At 38.7% G+C, this 17792-nt stretch overlaps 2 protein-coding genes across 3 annotated transcripts; one reads left to right on the top strand and one right to left on the bottom strand.

Moving 5' to 3' along the window:
- The first annotated feature begins 1023 nt into the window (after nucleotides 1–1023).
- LOC138966548 (RWD domain-containing protein 3-like) lies at nucleotides 1024–13584 on the top strand. Of its 2 annotated transcripts, none has more exons than XM_070338820.1 (5): nucleotides 1024–1653; nucleotides 2438–2761; nucleotides 3167–3390; nucleotides 9864–9979; nucleotides 13238–13584. In XM_070338820.1, exons 1-5 carry the CDS (start codon nucleotides 1575–1577, stop codon nucleotides 13365–13367), a joined length of 873 nt encoding a protein of 290 aa, XP_070194921.1. In that variant the 5' UTR covers nucleotides 1024–1574; the 3' UTR covers nucleotides 13368–13584. The 2 variants fall into 2 exon arrangements, with proteins under 2 accessions (XP_070194921.1, XP_070194920.1); XM_070338819.1 differs by having other exon boundaries at nucleotides 1029–1653; nucleotides 2432–2761.
- Nucleotides 13585–13791: 207 nt separating this feature from the next.
- LOC138966545 (F-box/LRR-repeat protein 12-like) lies at nucleotides 13792–17792 on the bottom strand. The gene is made up of 3 exons (XM_070338816.1): nucleotides 17651–17792; nucleotides 16587–16750; nucleotides 13792–16271 (listed from the first exon to the last, which is right to left on the bottom strand). The coding sequence occupies exons 1-3, from the start codon at nucleotides 17746–17748 to the stop codon at nucleotides 15571–15573; spliced, it is 963 nt and encodes a 320-aa protein (XP_070194917.1). The 5' UTR covers nucleotides 17749–17792; the 3' UTR covers nucleotides 13792–15570.

Here is a 17792-nt window from a genome sequence, read left to right as displayed (position 1 = left end):
AACCTTCTGTTAAAGAGAAAGAAAAAAACAACCATAGGGGTGATAACTAAGCTTACGTTGAAATGAAATCCATTGCTTTGTGTTGTTAGAAGACCCTTGAAGAGAGGGGAGATTGCACTGGCTTTAAATGTTTCATTGTGGAATGTCTGTTCACAGTAACACTTCATAAGACTAATTAGGGTGCTTGATTTGTTTGCAGCTCAGAAAATCATGTAACTGATTACTGTGATCATGGTAGGAGAAGGTAACCAAAGGCACCTGTGTCGTTTCATCCACGCTTGTACACCCTAATGCCCTGTCACTTTTTTGTGACTTTCTGTGGAAAATGTGGGTGTTTTTTTCTGTGCTTGTGTTGTGTATGTGAGATGGATGGTGCAATCATTCAATGAATTACCAATTAAGTTGTGAAGCAGCCAAAGTAATAGAAAAACAGTGTTGACCTGTTGTTTTTACAGCTTTTTGATCTTCTTTTCTTATTATTTATTGTCTTTCCTTACATTGTTTTTCAGGCAACTTTTCCATTCGCTATTCAGCACACAAAAAAAGAAGGATTACGTTGTCCAGCATTAGATAGTTTGGGGCTTTTGTAATTTCTAACAACAGTGGTAAAAGGCAGGTCCTAAATTTGTGACTTCTATTTGAATGATTTTGCAATACTTTGCATAACAACTTACAATCATATAGTATTTTTTAACGGTGTACATGTACTTTTAGACCATTTCTTTTGTTATTCTTCCTTCCGACTTTTAGCTGGTTTACAGCATCTGTAAGGGTAGCATTATGTATAGGTAATGTCAGGAAATACTGTTTTTGTATGGCCGCAATGTTCTTTCAGTGTTCTTTTCTGATTTGTTTCAAAGGTGGCTTAAGAATGTTGTTTCAGTTACAAATGTCTTGTAATGTGGCATCATTTTCATCTTTCACAATAAAGTTGTGTCCAATCTCACATATACTGACGTGTTTCTGGGGTGTGTGTGTGTGTCACAGTTTTGTGCGTGTGTGTGTGTGTGAATTTTCTGTAGGCAAGATCCATTAAAATGACAAATTCATTTCAAGATACAGCCAGTTTATCTATTTTATGAGGTAGACTGTGGTTCTCCATTGGTACAAAAATACAATTTAATCACAATTCATGCCAGAGCTCATAAAAAAAATGCGTGTGTGTGTCAGCAAATAAGCATGCACCACAACAAGAACAAAAACAACCAGCATAACAAATAAACAAAACGAAAACAATCAAACTTACAGAGCCAAATGTGATGGAGGTTATACAATAATCAGAAATTATGAAGACGGCTATTTCATTCGTATGGATTATTTCATTAATTGTGTTTGTGGGGATTTAAAAAAAATCCATTCAAGGGAAGAAAACTGCTGAATGCACACAACAGGCAATTAAACTAGGTTGTGTGTGTAATCTATTGTTTTGTGACTGTTTATATGGATCGTTGCTCTCTTTTGCAAGATGGACAGGCCGTGAAAGAAGACAGTGCACTGACATGAAACACGGAGGAAGGGAGACAATTACAGCAATTTTGCATTCAAAATAGTTTGCCAGTGGTGTCCCTTCAAAAATGGCCGCTGAGGCAGACGACGAGATTGAAGTTATACAAGCCATTTACTGCCAGCCAGGAGAGATCACAGTTTCTCGTGGTATGCGTGTAATACATTTGCAGCAGACCTATGAAACAGTCTGTGTTATTAAATTCTTGGAAAATCCGACATGGATTAGTCAGTCTCTTTCTCCTGTTTGTGTGTGCGTTTTTAGATCGTGGGTCAGTGGGTGTGTGTGGGTGTGTGTGAATCTTTAGATGGTAATTATTACTATCAATCTCCGTGTGAGAGTCATTACAACTTTTTCCTTGCTTGACTATTAAGTTCTAGTGCAGAATTTCTACCATAAAAAAGTGTACTTCATATTTCTACCATAAAAACGTGTACTTCATAGTTCATAACAAAAAGTCATATTCAAACTGACAAAGACAATGCATATTAAAGATATATATATATACCTATACCGTCCGGTGAAAACCATATTCCAAATTACCATTGAAAACATCTGCACACACCCTTTGTAAATTCGTAGACATAATCAGTATACAGTCAAATTACCTCCCATAACAGTTAACCATTCCCAAGAACGGCACATCCCTCTTTTAGATCGATTTTCTTGGCATGGATGCCTGTTGCACTGCGACTGCATGACCTAGCTCTGATATCCCCCGTTTTATGAAGACCGACCAACCAACGAGTCAATAACGATCGACTTTTATAGATCTCTTAGCCGTGTGTGCTGATGCCACCCTTAACTCTCTGTGTCTCTGATTGTTACAATGCACGCATTTAAGTCAGTAGTCATGCATGCGTCGGTGATCGTCAGGTGTGGTAGTCAGATATAAATCACACACTATCATAAACAATCTTTTTGAAGGTGCAGATGGCAGCAGACAAGTGATCGTCAGGCTCAAATCTACAACTGAAAAAAGTGATGATTCCACCCGCTCAACAGAAGCAGACCTACACCTCTCCCTTTCTTCTTTCTACCCTTCTAATGCTCCTTCCATTTCTGTGAGGAGTGAACAGCTTTCCAGGAGTGGTATGACACAGCTCAGAACAATGCTAACGCAAGCTGCAGAGCATAGCCTGGATCGGCCAATGTTGTTGGATCTCATTTCTCTAGCGTCTGAAGAACTGCAGAAAGTTACTGTCTGTGATGGGAAAATGAGGACAACAGATCAGGGAGGTGGCGGAAACAGTGCAAGTGTGTGCTTTTTCTTGGAATCAGGGTCGTTCATGTTTGGTGTCCCTCAGGGACTAATAATGTAAGAGCTATAGGGCCTTGTGTTCCTCCTTTACTTTTGTTTCTCAAATACCTTATACATATATATAATTATATGCTTCGATCACCGTATTCAACAAATTCTGATTTTTTTTTTATAAAGAAAAAGCAATCAGTTGAAGTTTTCGAAACATAACCTAAGCCCATTTTATGAGGAAGAAAATTCTACATCTTAATTCCAATTTAAATTGCAATATACATGCAAAGTTTAGTGCTGTTATAGATTGTGAAATGTAAGATTTGTAACCAGATGCTATGTATTTAACATGCACATCAGTATTTTCATTTTTGGATGAATAAGGAATCTGTATTGAATTAAACTCTCAGCGCCTGAGGGTAGAAAAGCCAGTGAGCAGACAGAAGAGATCAATGGCAGCAGGGAGAGCAGTGCGGACAGAATGGCTCTGTTGCATCTGGACCACATGAGAGCTAAGACACAGTACATCAAGCTCATCAAGAAGTGGACCTCAGAGCTCTTTCTCACAGGACGAGTGCTCTTTTGTCAGCGACTTATTCTCATTGTGCTTCAGGGACCAGCTTCTGCTGTCAAGGTAAGCAATAGAAAAGAAAAAGAAAGAAAGAAAAAAGCCCAAACTAAACAAAAATGCTGAGGGACACCCAAAATTGTCCCTACATGAATTGCGGCTGGCCTGTCATGACAGGTATGTTATGGTGAAGAGTATAATCAAAGAGACAACAAAAAGTGCCCTTTCAGTGTGGGAGGTGTCCTCTAAGGGGACTCCCGTCGCAGGTAACAATTAAGTATTAAAGAGACTCACAGCCCCCCCCCCCCCCCCCAATCTAGTGAACCAAGTAGAAGAAGAAAAAAACAAGTCGCGTAAGGCGAAAATACAATATTTAGTCAAGTAGCTGCCATTTTTCAGCAAGACCGTATGCTCGTAGCATCGTCAGTCCACCGCTCATGGCAAAGGCAGTGAAATTGACAAGAAGAGAGGGGTAGTAGTTGCGCTAAGAAGGATAGCACGCTTTTCTGTACCTCTCTTTGTTTTAACTTTCTGAGCGTGTTTTTAATCCAAACATATCATATCTATATGTTTTTGGAATCAGGAACCGACAAGGAATAAGATGAAAGTGTTTTTAAATTGATTTGGACAATTTAATTTTGATAATAATTTTTATATATTTAATTTTCAGAGCTTGTTTTTAATCCGAATATAACATATTTATATGGTCACGGCTCAGAAATGGCGTCGAACTCCACCCTTGCCCCATTCAAACGCCCCACACGCTCAGTTATGGTTTATTCTACCTTTGAAAGTACTGACACGGGGTGCAGATATGAATACAGTTACTATTCTGGTAGAAACCGAAAGGTTTGATGACTTTGTTTTCGAGCAAGGCGCAATAGTAGAGTGAATTTACGTCGATTTTTGGGCCGGAAGTTGGGACACTTTTTTACTTGGTGTCGAAACGTCGTATTTGTGCGTCCTACACACACTGCTTGGATAAGAACTTGATGGAGAGGGAAAGAGAAGGTGTTAGTTATTGTTTACATACTGCACGATAACCAGTACCTCACCCCAACAGTCGGCTGAGATCAAGTTTAGATCCAATGGTGAGTATGTTACTTTTCGTGTTTGGAGTCACGTAGGCAGTTTTAGCTTTTGCCGCGCTTTTAATAATGATGACAGACGTTGAACTAAGCGATAAACTTGGACAAGAAAGAACAATCTACTACTTAAAACAAAAAATATGCACAAACACAGAAGACAAAGCAATGAAAATAAGTCTTAAGTTCGTTGTTGTGTACTTTCGTGTTACCGCGAAAAGTAACAACGTAAATCAAAGTTGTTTATCGACATGTTCCTGACTTCCAACGATGGAAACAACTGTTCTATCGTCTGCTACAAAGTTGCATTGACTGTCTCGAACTCAGAACTCAGTGTGGCATGGAGGAGATGGACGTAAACGGCCAAGGTAAAAACCACTGGTTTTTCGTTGTATGTAACGTACTCACCTGCAGTTTGAAACACTGTTATTTTCACTAAATAACAACTTACTTCCTTTTTTTTTTCATCTGAAAGTTAGAAGTGTTATTGTGATTTGTTTTGATAAAATTTGCATTTTTTAGGACAAAGATTTTTCTTTATTTTGATTTTTAAAGACATATGTTTGAGACGATTCAACCAATTTCCCAAGTTATTCAGCGTTCATGTCATTGCATGTGTTTTTTCTGGCCTTTTCTATAGTCTTTCCATACAGTTCACCTTGTGCTTTGTTTTCATGCCAATTTAATGAAATAAATTACAGGAAAAAGAAATATATGTTTTTTTACATTGAGTGCGTTACTCACACCACTCGCACATCGTGAGAGGTAACACACTCCAATCGTTTGTAGAGTTATCTTGAAAATTATTTAAATCTTGCTGGAACAAAGTAAGGAATGAATCAAGTAAACAGAAAATGATGTCTGCGTTTATTGTTTTGAATTAGAGTGGTTTTTTTTAGGAACAGTGTTGAGTGTGTTACTCACACCACTCGCACATCGTGAGAGGTAACACACTCCAATCGTTTGTAGAGTTATCTTGAAAATTATTTAAATCTTGCTGGAACAAAGTAAGGAATGAATCAAGTAAACAGAAAATGATGTCTGCGTTTATTGTTTTGAATTAGAGTGGTTTTTTTTAGGAACAGTGTTGAGTGTGTTACTCACACCACTCGCACATCGTGAGAGGTAACACACTCCAATCGTTTGTAGAGTTATCTTGAAAATTATTTAAATCTTGCTGGAACAAAGTAAGGAATGAATCAAGTAAACAGAAAATGATGTCTGCGTTTATTGTTTTGAATTAGAGTGGTTTTTTTTAGGAACAGTGTTGAGTGTGTTACTCACACCACTCGCACATCGTGAGAGGTAACACACTCCAATCGTTTGTAGAGTTATCTTGAAAATTATTTAAATCTTGCTGGAACAAAGTAAGGAATGAATCAAGTAAACAGAAAATGATGTCTGCGTTTATTGTTTTGAATTAGAGTGGTTTTTTTTAGGAACAGTGTTGAGTGTGTTACTCACACCACTCGCACATCGTGAGAGGTAACACACTCCAATCGTTTGTAGAGTTATCTTGAAAATTATTTAAATCTTGCTGGAACAAAGTAAGGAATGAATCAAGTAAACAGAAAATGATGTCTGCGTTTATTGTTTGAATTAGAGGTTTTTTTTTAGGAACAGTGTTGAGTGTGTTACTCACACCACTCGCACTTCGTGAGAGGTAACACACTCCAATCGTTTGTAGAGTTATCTTGAAAATTAATTAAATCTTGCTGGAACAAAGTAAGGAATGAATCAAGTAAACAGAAAATGATGTCTGCGTTTATTGTTTTGAATTAGAGGGGTTTTTTTTTGGAACAGTGTTGAGTGTGTTACTCACACCACTCGCACATCGTGAGAGGTAACACACTCCAATCGTTTGTAGAGTTATCTTGAAAATTAATTAAATCTTGCTGGAACAAAGTAAGGAATGAATCAAGTAAACAGAAAAGGATGTCTGCGTTTATTGTTTTGAATTAGAGTGTTTTTTTGACTCACATGCGAAGCAAAAGTGAGTATGTACTCACCCGAGTCGTCCGTCCGTCCGTCCGTCCGGAAAACTTTAACGTTGGATATTTCTTGGACACTATTCAGTCTATCAGTACCAAATTTGGCAAGATGGTGTATGATGACAAGGCCCCAAAAAACATACATAGCATCTTGACCTTGCGTCAAGGTCAAGGTCGCAGGGGCCATAAATGTTGTCTAAAAAACAGCTATTTTTCACATTTTTCCCATTTTCTCTGAAGTTTTTGAGATTCAATACCTCACCTATATATGATATATAGGGCAAAGTAAAGCCCCATCTTTTGATACCAGTTTGGTTTACCTTGCCTCAAGGTCAAGGTCACAGGAGCTCTTCAAAGTTGGATTGTATACATATTTTGAAGTGACCTTGACCCTGAACTATGGAAGATAACTGTTTCAAACTTAAAAGCACATGTTATGCTTTCCTCATGAGACACATTTGGTCACATATGATCAAGGTCAAGGTCACTTTGACCCTTATGAAATGTGACCAAAATAAGGTAGTGAACCACTAAAAGTGACCATATCTCATGGTAGAAAGAGCCAATAAGCACCATTGTACTTCCTATGTCTTGAATTAACAGCTTTGTGTTGCATGACCTTGGATGACCTTGACCTTGAGTCAAGGTCACATGTATTTTGGTAGGAAAAATGTGTAAAGCAGTTCTTAGTGTATGATGTCATTGCTAGGTTTAGTTATTTGACCTTGACCCTGAAGGTCAAGGTCATGTAAAGGTCAAGGTCAAGCATGTGAGTCGTATGGGCTTTGCCCTTCTTGTTACAATTTACTTTGAAGGATTGGTAATTTTCAGTTCTTTGAGTACTTGTTTGATCGTTGTTTTGTTTATTGGTGTTCATGTAACACACACACTTGCCTAGGGTACCGAGATATGCAGATTATTGCTGTCGGAATGTGTCAACAATAGTTTCAATAGTTGTGTAGCAACCATGGTGTCATTCTTATAATTAATTTCACAATTAACTGAATGCACTGAATATGAACAACGTTTTGTTCATGTTATGACAGTGTTTTGTAACACACTCATTGGCGAATAAACAGCATTTTCCTTGATAAATTCAAAATCCGCCTTCAACCTGAAGATTTTTTGTTGGGTTTATCAAGTTTTTTTGCACAGTGTATTGTTTTCATTACCAAGTGGATGGATATATGCTTTATACCTTACAAAATAATGTGAAGTAAGACTTTTTTGGTGAAATGTAACACACTCAGTGTTAAAAGTGAGAAAATCTTCTCTGTATTGAGAATTGGAGCATGGTAGAAGTCATAAGACATCATTGTTAGGTTGTTATGGTTTTGCTCTTTCATTTTTCATTCTTTTGCATGCATTTTTCATGTGAATATCTTGACAGTGTCCTAAAGTTTGATTTTTTTGGTGAAATGTAACACACTCATTGGAAACTTTTAGGAATGACTTGACAGATAACTGATAATGGGAATAACGGGTCCGGTATCATTGATGCATTTCAACTCTTTACTATTATGTACTTGTTTCTCTTCCCATTACATGTATTTCTAAGGTTGTGTGTGTAAAATAAATAGGAATTTAGCAGTTTTGAATGTCTGTGTTGTGAGACACAGAAAGTTGATTTTTGTTTGAATACATTTTCACATCTTGTTCTGATTTGATTTTTTTTGCAGACTGTCCGTATGAAGTGTGTGGAACTAAGAATTGATTGACTGCTGAAACAGTAATCTTTTCAGTTCTTTGAGTACTTGTTTGATCGTTGTTTTGTTTATTGGTGTTCATGTAACATACACACATTCCTAGGGTACCTAGATATGCAGATTATTGCTGTCGGGGAATGCCACTTTTCACAAATGAAGATCAAGGTAGATACTAACTAATGCAGTTAACTTTTATTGTGTAATAGGTTTACTGTTAACTGTATATTAGAAAACAATGTGTGACACGGTGTTATGTAACACACTCCAGTTAAAATTTAAAATGCAATTCATTCCGCAGTAATTGATGAAAATACATTGTTACTGCCCAGACACAACTAAACACATAAACAGTTTTGCTGGACCCCAAAATGGAAAGTAATCCAAGAGTTTGTATTTGTGACTCAAGTGTCCCACAAATTCGACACCTTTTCTGAGCCATGACCATATGTTTTTGGAATCAGGAAATGATGGAGAATAAGATAAACGTAAATTTGGATCGTTTTATAAATTTTTTTTTTTTTTTACAATGTTCCGATTTTTAATGACCAAAGTCATTAATTAATTTTTAAGCCACCAAGCTGATATGCAATACCGAACCCCGGGCTTCGTCGAAGATTACTTGACCAAAATTTCAACCAATTTGGTTGAAAAATGAGGGCGTGACAGTGCCGCCTCAACTTTCACGAAAAGCCGGATATGACGTCATCAAAGACATTTATAAAAAAAATGAAAAAAACGTATGGGGATTTCATACCCAGGAACTCTCATGTCAAATTTCATAAAGATCGGTCCAGTAGTTTAGTCTGAATCGCTCTACACACACGCGCACACACACACACACGCACATACACCACGACCCTCGTTTCGATTCCCCCTCGATGTTAAAATATTTAGTCAAAACTTGACTAAATATAAAAACATGCAGTGCTTATAAGAGATAACTTACATTACTCTGACTGTATGTATCTTTAAGCCAGCCATGTGAGGCGCCCCTCTGACAAGAGGACAGTGCACCTGCTATTCTTCTGTTTTCTACTGGCGAATTGGCCCAAATGAACTTGTTATGAACCCCCCGCGGGTTAGGGGGAAGAATTTACCCATGCTCCCCAGCATGTCGTAAGAGGCGACTAACGGATTCTGTTTCTCCTTTTACCCTTGTTAAGTGTTTCTTGTATAGAATATAGTCAATGTTTGTAAAGATTTTAGTCAAGCAGTATGTAAGAAATGTTAAATCCTTTGTACTGGAAACTTGCATTCTCCCAGTAAGGTAATATATTGTACTACGTTGCAAGCCCCTGGAGCAATTTTTTGATTAGTGCTTTTGTGAACAAGAAACAATTAACAAGTGGCTCTATCCCATCTCCCCCTCTTTCCCCGTCGCGATATAACCTTCGTGGTTGAAAACGACGTTAAACACCAAATAAAGAAAGAAAGAACTTGTTATGAAGGTCCACATGCAAAGTATGGACACTTTTGGCTGTTCCCTCAATGCACCCTTTCTTCACAGTTACACTGTAAATGAAAGTGTTGTCTTTTGTACAGTTCAAAGTCCAAGCTATTAACTGTGTTATGAGTTTCAGGAGCATCATCTAGGCTATAAATCCTTTTATTTTGCCTTTTTTTTTAATATAAATTGTTAATCAAGTGAAAAATCTGTAACAAGTTATTATCAGTGTGGATAAATGATAAATTGCTGCATTTAGTCTTCTGATTTTGTGTTTTCCATGACTATTCAAAAATGTTTTTGCTTGTTGTAGGAGTACATTGTCAGACAGAGGACGTGCAATGTTGATGTGGACTCCAAAGGACACTCATGCAAGGAGAGAATGATGTCCGTGCTTTGCGACATTGGTGTGACTCTGCATCATTTTAGGTCTGTTGGGTAGTTGCTATTCAGGCAAAGGTCTAAAATGAGCAGAAATCCGGGGTGTTGCAGGTAGCTCTGTTTCCTCCTTGGGGATGAAGCTACCAGGGGAAGGGATTGTGTTGGAGGTGCGGGTAGAGGGGTAGCCCTCCCGGTGCTCCCCCTTGGACCTCCCTAGTCTAGGACCCTGGGTCTTCGCGAGGTGGCCATTGTGGCGTAATCCCTCCGGACTAGCATAACGTTTCCCTATCCCAAGACCGACCGTGCGTGGTCTATGACCACATCCTCTACGAGGTGACCCTATCAACTAGGCAGCGCAAGCCCCTAGGCGAAACACGGCGGATCTAGAGGAGAGAACCTCGATAAAAAATTTGAGCTGCCATGAAGACGGAGCATGTTGGCTGAGGACAGCGGGCAGACCTTCTGTGCCGACACCCATCTACAGGAGAAAACCAGGCATGCACGCATCAAACCCAACATGGCCATACAAGAGAGAGAGCAGAAATCCCAAACAGATCGACTGATAACATTCAAAAATCAAGAATGTCTTTTTTATAGTTTAGAAATAAAACGATCCATACTGATAGCCAAAATTGTTGTTTTTGTAATTTGTATAGAGTTGGCTTGCTTGTCATCATCTTTATTCTTACATTTATATGTGTTTTTCCTTCATTATTCGTGATTATTTATTCATTCATTTATCTATTCATTGCATCCAAGAACACAGATAATCACTTATTAAAAAAAAAAAAGGGTGTCTTTTGTGAGTTGTCTAAATGAAATCACAAGAATTTATGCGTCACCCCAGACTAAACTGAGAATAAGATAACAGTGAAAATGAACTGAGAATGTTAAAACGCAGAACTTTCATTTTGACCATACACTGAGCACAAAAAGTTAAGGATACTTTTTCAGTGGTATAGCCCAGATGTTAAACAGCAGTTTTTTGGTCAGAAATATACGTGTATTTGAAGATCAGTCTTTCTTTTGCTCAAAAATGTGTTTCTGGAATCTGAGTAATATTTTGGTATGACGTCACAGGTCGGTAACCACGCCTACCCTCAGAAATGGCGTTTTTTGATGGCATGATTCACTTTCAACCGTCGAAACAGTGTCTTAAACTGAATGATATTTTACATTTTTTACATCCAAAAGTTTATTTGGTGTTACATTTTTTACATCCAAAAGTTTATTTGGTGTTTTACCTAACAGTTCATACACATTTCGTTCAAATCCGTCGCTTAGTCAGGCTGATCTAGCGTGTAAAAGAGAGCGACCACAATCCTGAAAAACAGCAAAAAATCCAGTGTTTTTGCTGGGTAGCTGCAGTTGATATGCAATAAATCTAAAACTACAAATAGCAGCCTCTCCAAATTTCACAGAACGATGACAAAGACCCTCATCTGGATTCGCGCTAGTATTTGAAGCAAACAGAACCCGAGAATGGACTTGTAACAGTTTTCCGTTAAAAATTTGCAAACGTTCGTAACGTCCTGGAAACAAATGTGACATGCACGCAACTTTGTACACTTTGCAAAAAATGGTGTCATTACATGTGTGCCAAGTTTCAGAAACATTCTTTCATGGGCTCAAAAGACATAGCCTCATGACTTTGAAGAAATAAAAAGTAAAATCTCACTCCACTACGCTGTTCTATTTTTAGACGATGACGTCTGCAAAACTCATATCAAGGTGGCTGAGTGGTCAGGACACACACTTTCCACTATCAAGGTTAATTGCACAAAGCTCAGCGATTGAAACCTTTTTCTTTTATATAAGATCTGCTGTTAGGTGTGTTGTTTTTGAAATTTGTCTTTGGCACGGTGCTCTGGTGTGCAAGCGCGTGAGTTTATGCATCTGTCTGTCTGTGACTATGTGTGTGTTTGTATACATGATAAAAAAATAATCCGAAGACCTCCAAATAATTATACTTTTTGAGTTTGTGTGACTGTTCCCGTAGCTTGATGTTCACGGTTAACGAATTAAGGGACAACCAAAAAGGCGTTCTCCCTGTGTTATAACGGACAGATAATGGTTCTCTGTATAGTAGGCCGTTATGACCTCGAGACAATGCTCTTACAGACTTAAAAACTTTCCCACAGCTCTATTTCGTAGCATTCCAACTGTCTGATTCGTCACAGCAAATGCCAGATTGTGTCTCGCCGCTATCAAGACGACGATGAGAAAAACCCAGTGTTGCCTCCATCTGACGTCTTTTTTTTTATATATATGATGTCATGTCTGCATTCTGTCTTTTTGATTCTTTGTCTTCTTTACTTCTTTCTTATACAGCACAGCTCTGTTCAAAACACGTGAACAGTTCTTTTCTGCAACTGCTACTAAGCAAGTTGTTCGCATCATCTGTGAAGGATATACGCATCCTATCGGAGAATGAGAAACAAAATTATAGTAAAAGTCCTTTAAAAAAGTTGCGCGAAAGACACCAGGGACAGTATTTTTCACCTCTTTTCAAACAATCATAACTTTTGAGCCCGTGAAAGAATGTTTCTGAAACTTGGCACACATGTAATGGCACCATTCTTTGCAAAGTATACAAAGTTGAGTGCATGTCACATTTGTTTCTTGGACGTTACAAACGTTTGCAAATTGTTAACGGAAAACCAATACAACGTCCATTCTCGGGTTCTGTTTGCTCTAAGTACTGGAACATATACTGATGAGGGTCTTTGTCATCGTTCTGTGAAATTTGGAGAGGCTGCTATTTGTAGTTTTAGATTTATTGCATATCAACTGCGGCTACCCAGCAAAAACACCATAAAAACCCTGGATTTGTTGCTGTTTTTCAGGATTGTGGTCGCTCTCCTTTACACGCTGGATCAGCCTGACTGCGCGGCGGATTTGAACGAAATTTGTATGACTTGTTAGGTAGGACACCAAATAAACTTTTTGGTGTAAAAAATGTAAAATATCATTCAGTTTAAGTTATCGTTTTGACGGTTGAAAGTGAATCATGCCGTCAAAAAACGCTATTTTTGAGGGTTGGTGTGGTCACGGACCTCTGGCGTCATACCCAAATATTGCTCAGATTCCAGAAACACATTTTTGAGCAGAAGAAAGACTGATCTTCAAATACACATATATTTCTGACCAAAAAACTGCTGTTTAACATCTGGGCTATACCACTGAAAAAGTATCCTTAACTTTTTGTGCTCAGTGTATATTAATTGTCAGTGTTCATTTGCATCAGTGACTGAAACTGGCATTGAAATAACCATAATTATATATATATGACTTTACTCTGTGCAGGTTTGACAACTTCGATGTAGTGGAGATAAACAGCGCAAATGATCTGAGAGACTTTTTCTACAAATACTGCATGCAAGATGTTTTCACAGATCATGTCAGAACATTGAAACATTTTCCAGGGAAGAATTGAGAGACCAATATCGGTGTGTTCTTATCATCATGATGTATAATTACACAGCACCCCACTTAGATTCTTTGAAATCATGCTGTAAACTTATGAAGAAGACACTGTACTTTCACTCTTGGAACATATGGGAACGCAGGAAAGATTTGGCTACATGTATATATTTGTGCGTGCTTGATGATGTGTGTATCTGAATTGGAAGAGAGAGTAAATTATTTATTCAAACTCCACTCAGCCACCTTTTAGGATTGAGCGAAAGGCACATATTCATAATATTGCTTCTCTGCGTGTGTGTGTGTGTGTGTGTGTGTGTGTGTGTGTGTGTGTGTGTGAGATAGACACTGTAAAACAAATGTTGTAGCCACAGACTCAAATTCAAAAGAAAAGCAGTCATGAGTGACCTATTGTCAATTCACACAAACCATAAGCATTTGTGAAGTTAGATTTAATGAACATAGTACATGTGATTTAGTATTTCCATTATACAAAACATAATAAGAGAAGCAATTACAATATACACAAGAAAATTGGTTGATTAAAATCAACATGGCCGAAGCAATGTTTTCATAAAAGAAGCGGTAGTGTACGGGCACATGTTGTATTTGGGTTACATTTGTTGCAGAGTATTTGAAAATACGTAGGCATAAAAACATGCAAAAAAGAGTGATAGGTCCCTGTTGTGAATATAGTCAAGTGGATAAATTGATTACTTATGTATCACACTAGCTTTACTGCTACAGCAGTCCCTCTCATGAACGGACACCCTGTAGGGCCAGTGCAAACCTGTCCGTACATTGCAGGTGGCCGGTCACGGGAGAGGCCCTCCCCCCGGCATCACACACACTCAGACACACTGACGGACTGAGTGAGTCTTTGCTACTGGTGAACGAGCTCTACTTGTACAAAAACAATAAGGTCAAACTACTACTACGTATAACTGAAAGAAACAAAACGGTCCTGTAAAAATGAGCTTCTAAATAATGATTATTTAGCTAAAACTGGTGAAAAAAACATGAAAAAGTATCCAAATAATTATTTGACAAATGGAATGCCATAACAGACAGATAGTGACTCCAGACGGAGAAACAGATAAATGAACACCGGGTGAGAGAAAATGACTCGAGAGAGAGAGAGAGCGCATGAGATCTCGAGAGAGAGAAAAAGATTGAGAGAGAGACAGATACACACACAGACACGAAGGCAGAGCGAGGGAGAGACGGAGAGAGTTGCATGGAGTGTACGTGACAGACAGTGTGTGTTGCTATAAACAGACAGACGAGGTACAGCTCATTTCCGAAACAGCGCAAATGGGACAACAGTGACATGATACTGTTTGAATTCCAAAAAAGTGCAGCTCATTTCCGGAACAGCACAGATAACAAAGTTGGTTTCAACAACTGATCTCGTGAGAACGGTAACAAACGACTCATGTCACCTCTCCGAACGCATTGCAATAGATGTCCGCTCCTGCGGCCATCAAAAATGGTACAATAATTATACACACTAACCAACAATAATTATGCAATTGACGCAAATCTTTATTCTACTTTGCTGGATAAATTATTCATAAAAAGCTGCCACAATATATATCACAGGAAGGAAAAACGTATTTTAACAACAAAAGCCTGCTTTTAGTTTTACACAATCACTTTATCACTTAAGCTAATACTGTATACATGCAAGGACCCTATAATTTAAAGGGGTGGGGGTTACTTAAGAGAGTGTGCTGATCCTCTCTATCTCCAATATCAAGGGAGGAATGGGAAAAATATCCAATGCATATGCTAGCTATCACCTGCCTGTACAAACAGCAAAAAAGTACATGTTTTGGGTGCCACGGATCAATCAAGAGAAAACACTTCGATGATAGATAACCTGATAGCAATGGTCTCCCTAAACATAATCAGAAGTATATTTCCACCCTAAGGTGTGCAATGTTAGCACCAGAACGACATAATAATAATAATAAATGAGCATTTATATAGCGCAACATTATAACTTTACAAGTATGCTCTTTGCGCTTGACACATGTATAATGATCACAAAAGGTATAATGATTGCTTTTTTTCATGAACTTCCAACAGCTGTCATGAACTATTCATTACTTGTAGCAATACTTTCTCTGAGCTTCACAGTATTCTGTGCAAAATCAACTACTTTATCATTGTCTATGCACTAAAAATGTAAGGACAGTAGGCAAAAGGAGAAATCACACAGCAATATTAATGGTGCAATGTGGCATGTTCTCACGCCAAGGGGCAACATCGCTCTCCAAAATGGGAGCATCTACATGCACCAAAGAAATTCTCCTCAAACTTGTACTCTCTTGCAATGGCATGAGAGCATTCGCAGTAATATTCTTACAGTTATTCAGCGAAAGCTGTTCTAAATCAGTCAAGCCTTCCACTAGCGATGGCAAACAAGACTCAGTGAGGGACTTAGAACCTGACAGATCCACATCTCGCAATGCGGTCAAATGGCGCGCCATGTGGTGCACCACAAGGTCAGTGGTGTCACAACACTGCAGACTCAAGGACGTTAGAGAGGTCAAGGTCTTTGCAATTTCCTGCAAACCTGGTTCGCTCAGCCTGTAACAGTTGTCCAACTTGAGCGTGCGAAGTTGGGTGAACTGGCCGATATCCTTCATGTCATGATTGTCCACACGCACGGTATTGCTAAGATCCAGGTAGACGAGGTTACTGAAGTGTTCTGCGCTGCCTTTTAACCAATGAGGCTCCCAGAAGCACTTCCTCAAGGTCAAATGGGTCAGAGAGGAGGGAAGGAGAGAGGCGTTGGGTATTTCGGTTACTCTTCCTGGCTCCAAGTGTAACCATGCCAACGACGGGCATCGCTCCTGCAGATCTTTCAGCATTGCCAGTGACAGCGCAGGTTTCACTTCAGCACGAGTTTCTTGAAAATAAAATAATTCATAGATAAAAATTAAAGATTTTATAGTTATACACGCCAGTATACATACAAAGCCAATAATTCACTTTGATTATATGATTTATGCAAACACAAAACATGCACAAATCCAACTTTTGTGTGTGATTTTACTCAAATACATGTTGCATGCAATCATCTGTTTCCAAGTCTTTAACTTGTTTTAATGGTAATAAACACAAACATGCATTCACTTTTGTACCCACACATACACACACGTGTGCCACACACCCCCTCCCCCCCCCACACACACAAAACACACACTAAGATAGCATGACTAACTTGAATGGAAATACATGCTGGCAATGCGTAGCGTTTGAAGACACTCAGACAGATGGGCTCGAATAATCTTCCACATCTTGTGCAGGTTCAGCTTGTATGGCAAGAGGTCCACATGGCGCCACAAGGAATTATCTGCTACAATTTTCCTCCAGCGACGACAAACTCTGAAATTAAAAAGCCAACATTAAAACAATCCGTTCAATGATTAGTAAAAATATATCTCCATCAAGTATAGTGTTTATGCATGTAATTCTACATGTTGAGTTTGCATGGTATTTAACGTGAAATTCACCATATAATTAATCTATCATTTGACTTGAGAGAATAAAGTTGTCTGTATAAGTTACACCTCCGTCCAACCATGGTATCGCGTGGAATCTTGTCAAGATTGGGTCAATGAATATGATGACATCACTCGAGTCTCTGCGGATGAATCTGAGGTGTAACATATGTATCCCCTGACCCATGAAAGCTTACTTTTGCTTTTAAATGTGTTCACAACGTACAGATAATTTATAACAACATAATCTTCATCACAAGACAGGTATTATATACTTTGTTGTCTGCTAGGAATCTAGCCCTGGTGGTTGACACGGAGCTCCAATTGTCCCATCATTGACCGGGATAAATGCTCAATCCGCTGTCATTTCGCCAGGGGGGTTGAATTAACTTTTTTTTCTCGGATCAGCTTTTTTTTTCTCGGATCAGAGAGCGCGCGCGCCAGCAATACGGCGCTACTAATTGATCCGAGAAGAAGTAAAAAAGTTAATTCAACCCTACCCGTAACCCCCCCCTCCCCCTCATGTCTTTTGATCACGAAAATACCCAGCATGCTTCCTCCGAAAGCGGCGTATGGCTGCCTAAATGGCGGGGTAAAAACACACACACATAAAAAAAAAGAAGATTAATTATGAAGGCCGAAAGTCTTCAAGTTCAAGGAAATATAAAACTTCAGTCGACTTCATGGATACCGCATGCATCCTATCATCAGTGCATACATGTGCTTAGGTGCACGTCATGTTTCTACAACTAAATGAAAGCATTAATTAAGAACACAAACCTACCTTCCGCTAATGCAACGATCTTTCACGGGAAGATAGGACAGAATTTCGAGCAAAATGTTGTCTGGAAGCCTTCCTATGTGAATAGTGGAAGTCGCCATTTTGTTTGATCACGTGATCTTTACGGTTCCGCTCTGTCTGCTTG

The sequence above is a fragment of the Littorina saxatilis genome, linkage group LG5 (genome assembly GCF_037325665.1).
Source record: "Littorina saxatilis isolate snail1 linkage group LG5, US_GU_Lsax_2.0, whole genome shotgun sequence".
NCBI classification, from domain to species: domain Eukaryota; kingdom Metazoa; phylum Mollusca; class Gastropoda; order Littorinimorpha; family Littorinidae; genus Littorina; species Littorina saxatilis.
Note: the sequence above shows the minus strand (reverse complement) of the source record. Positions and strands in the feature narration are given on the sequence as shown.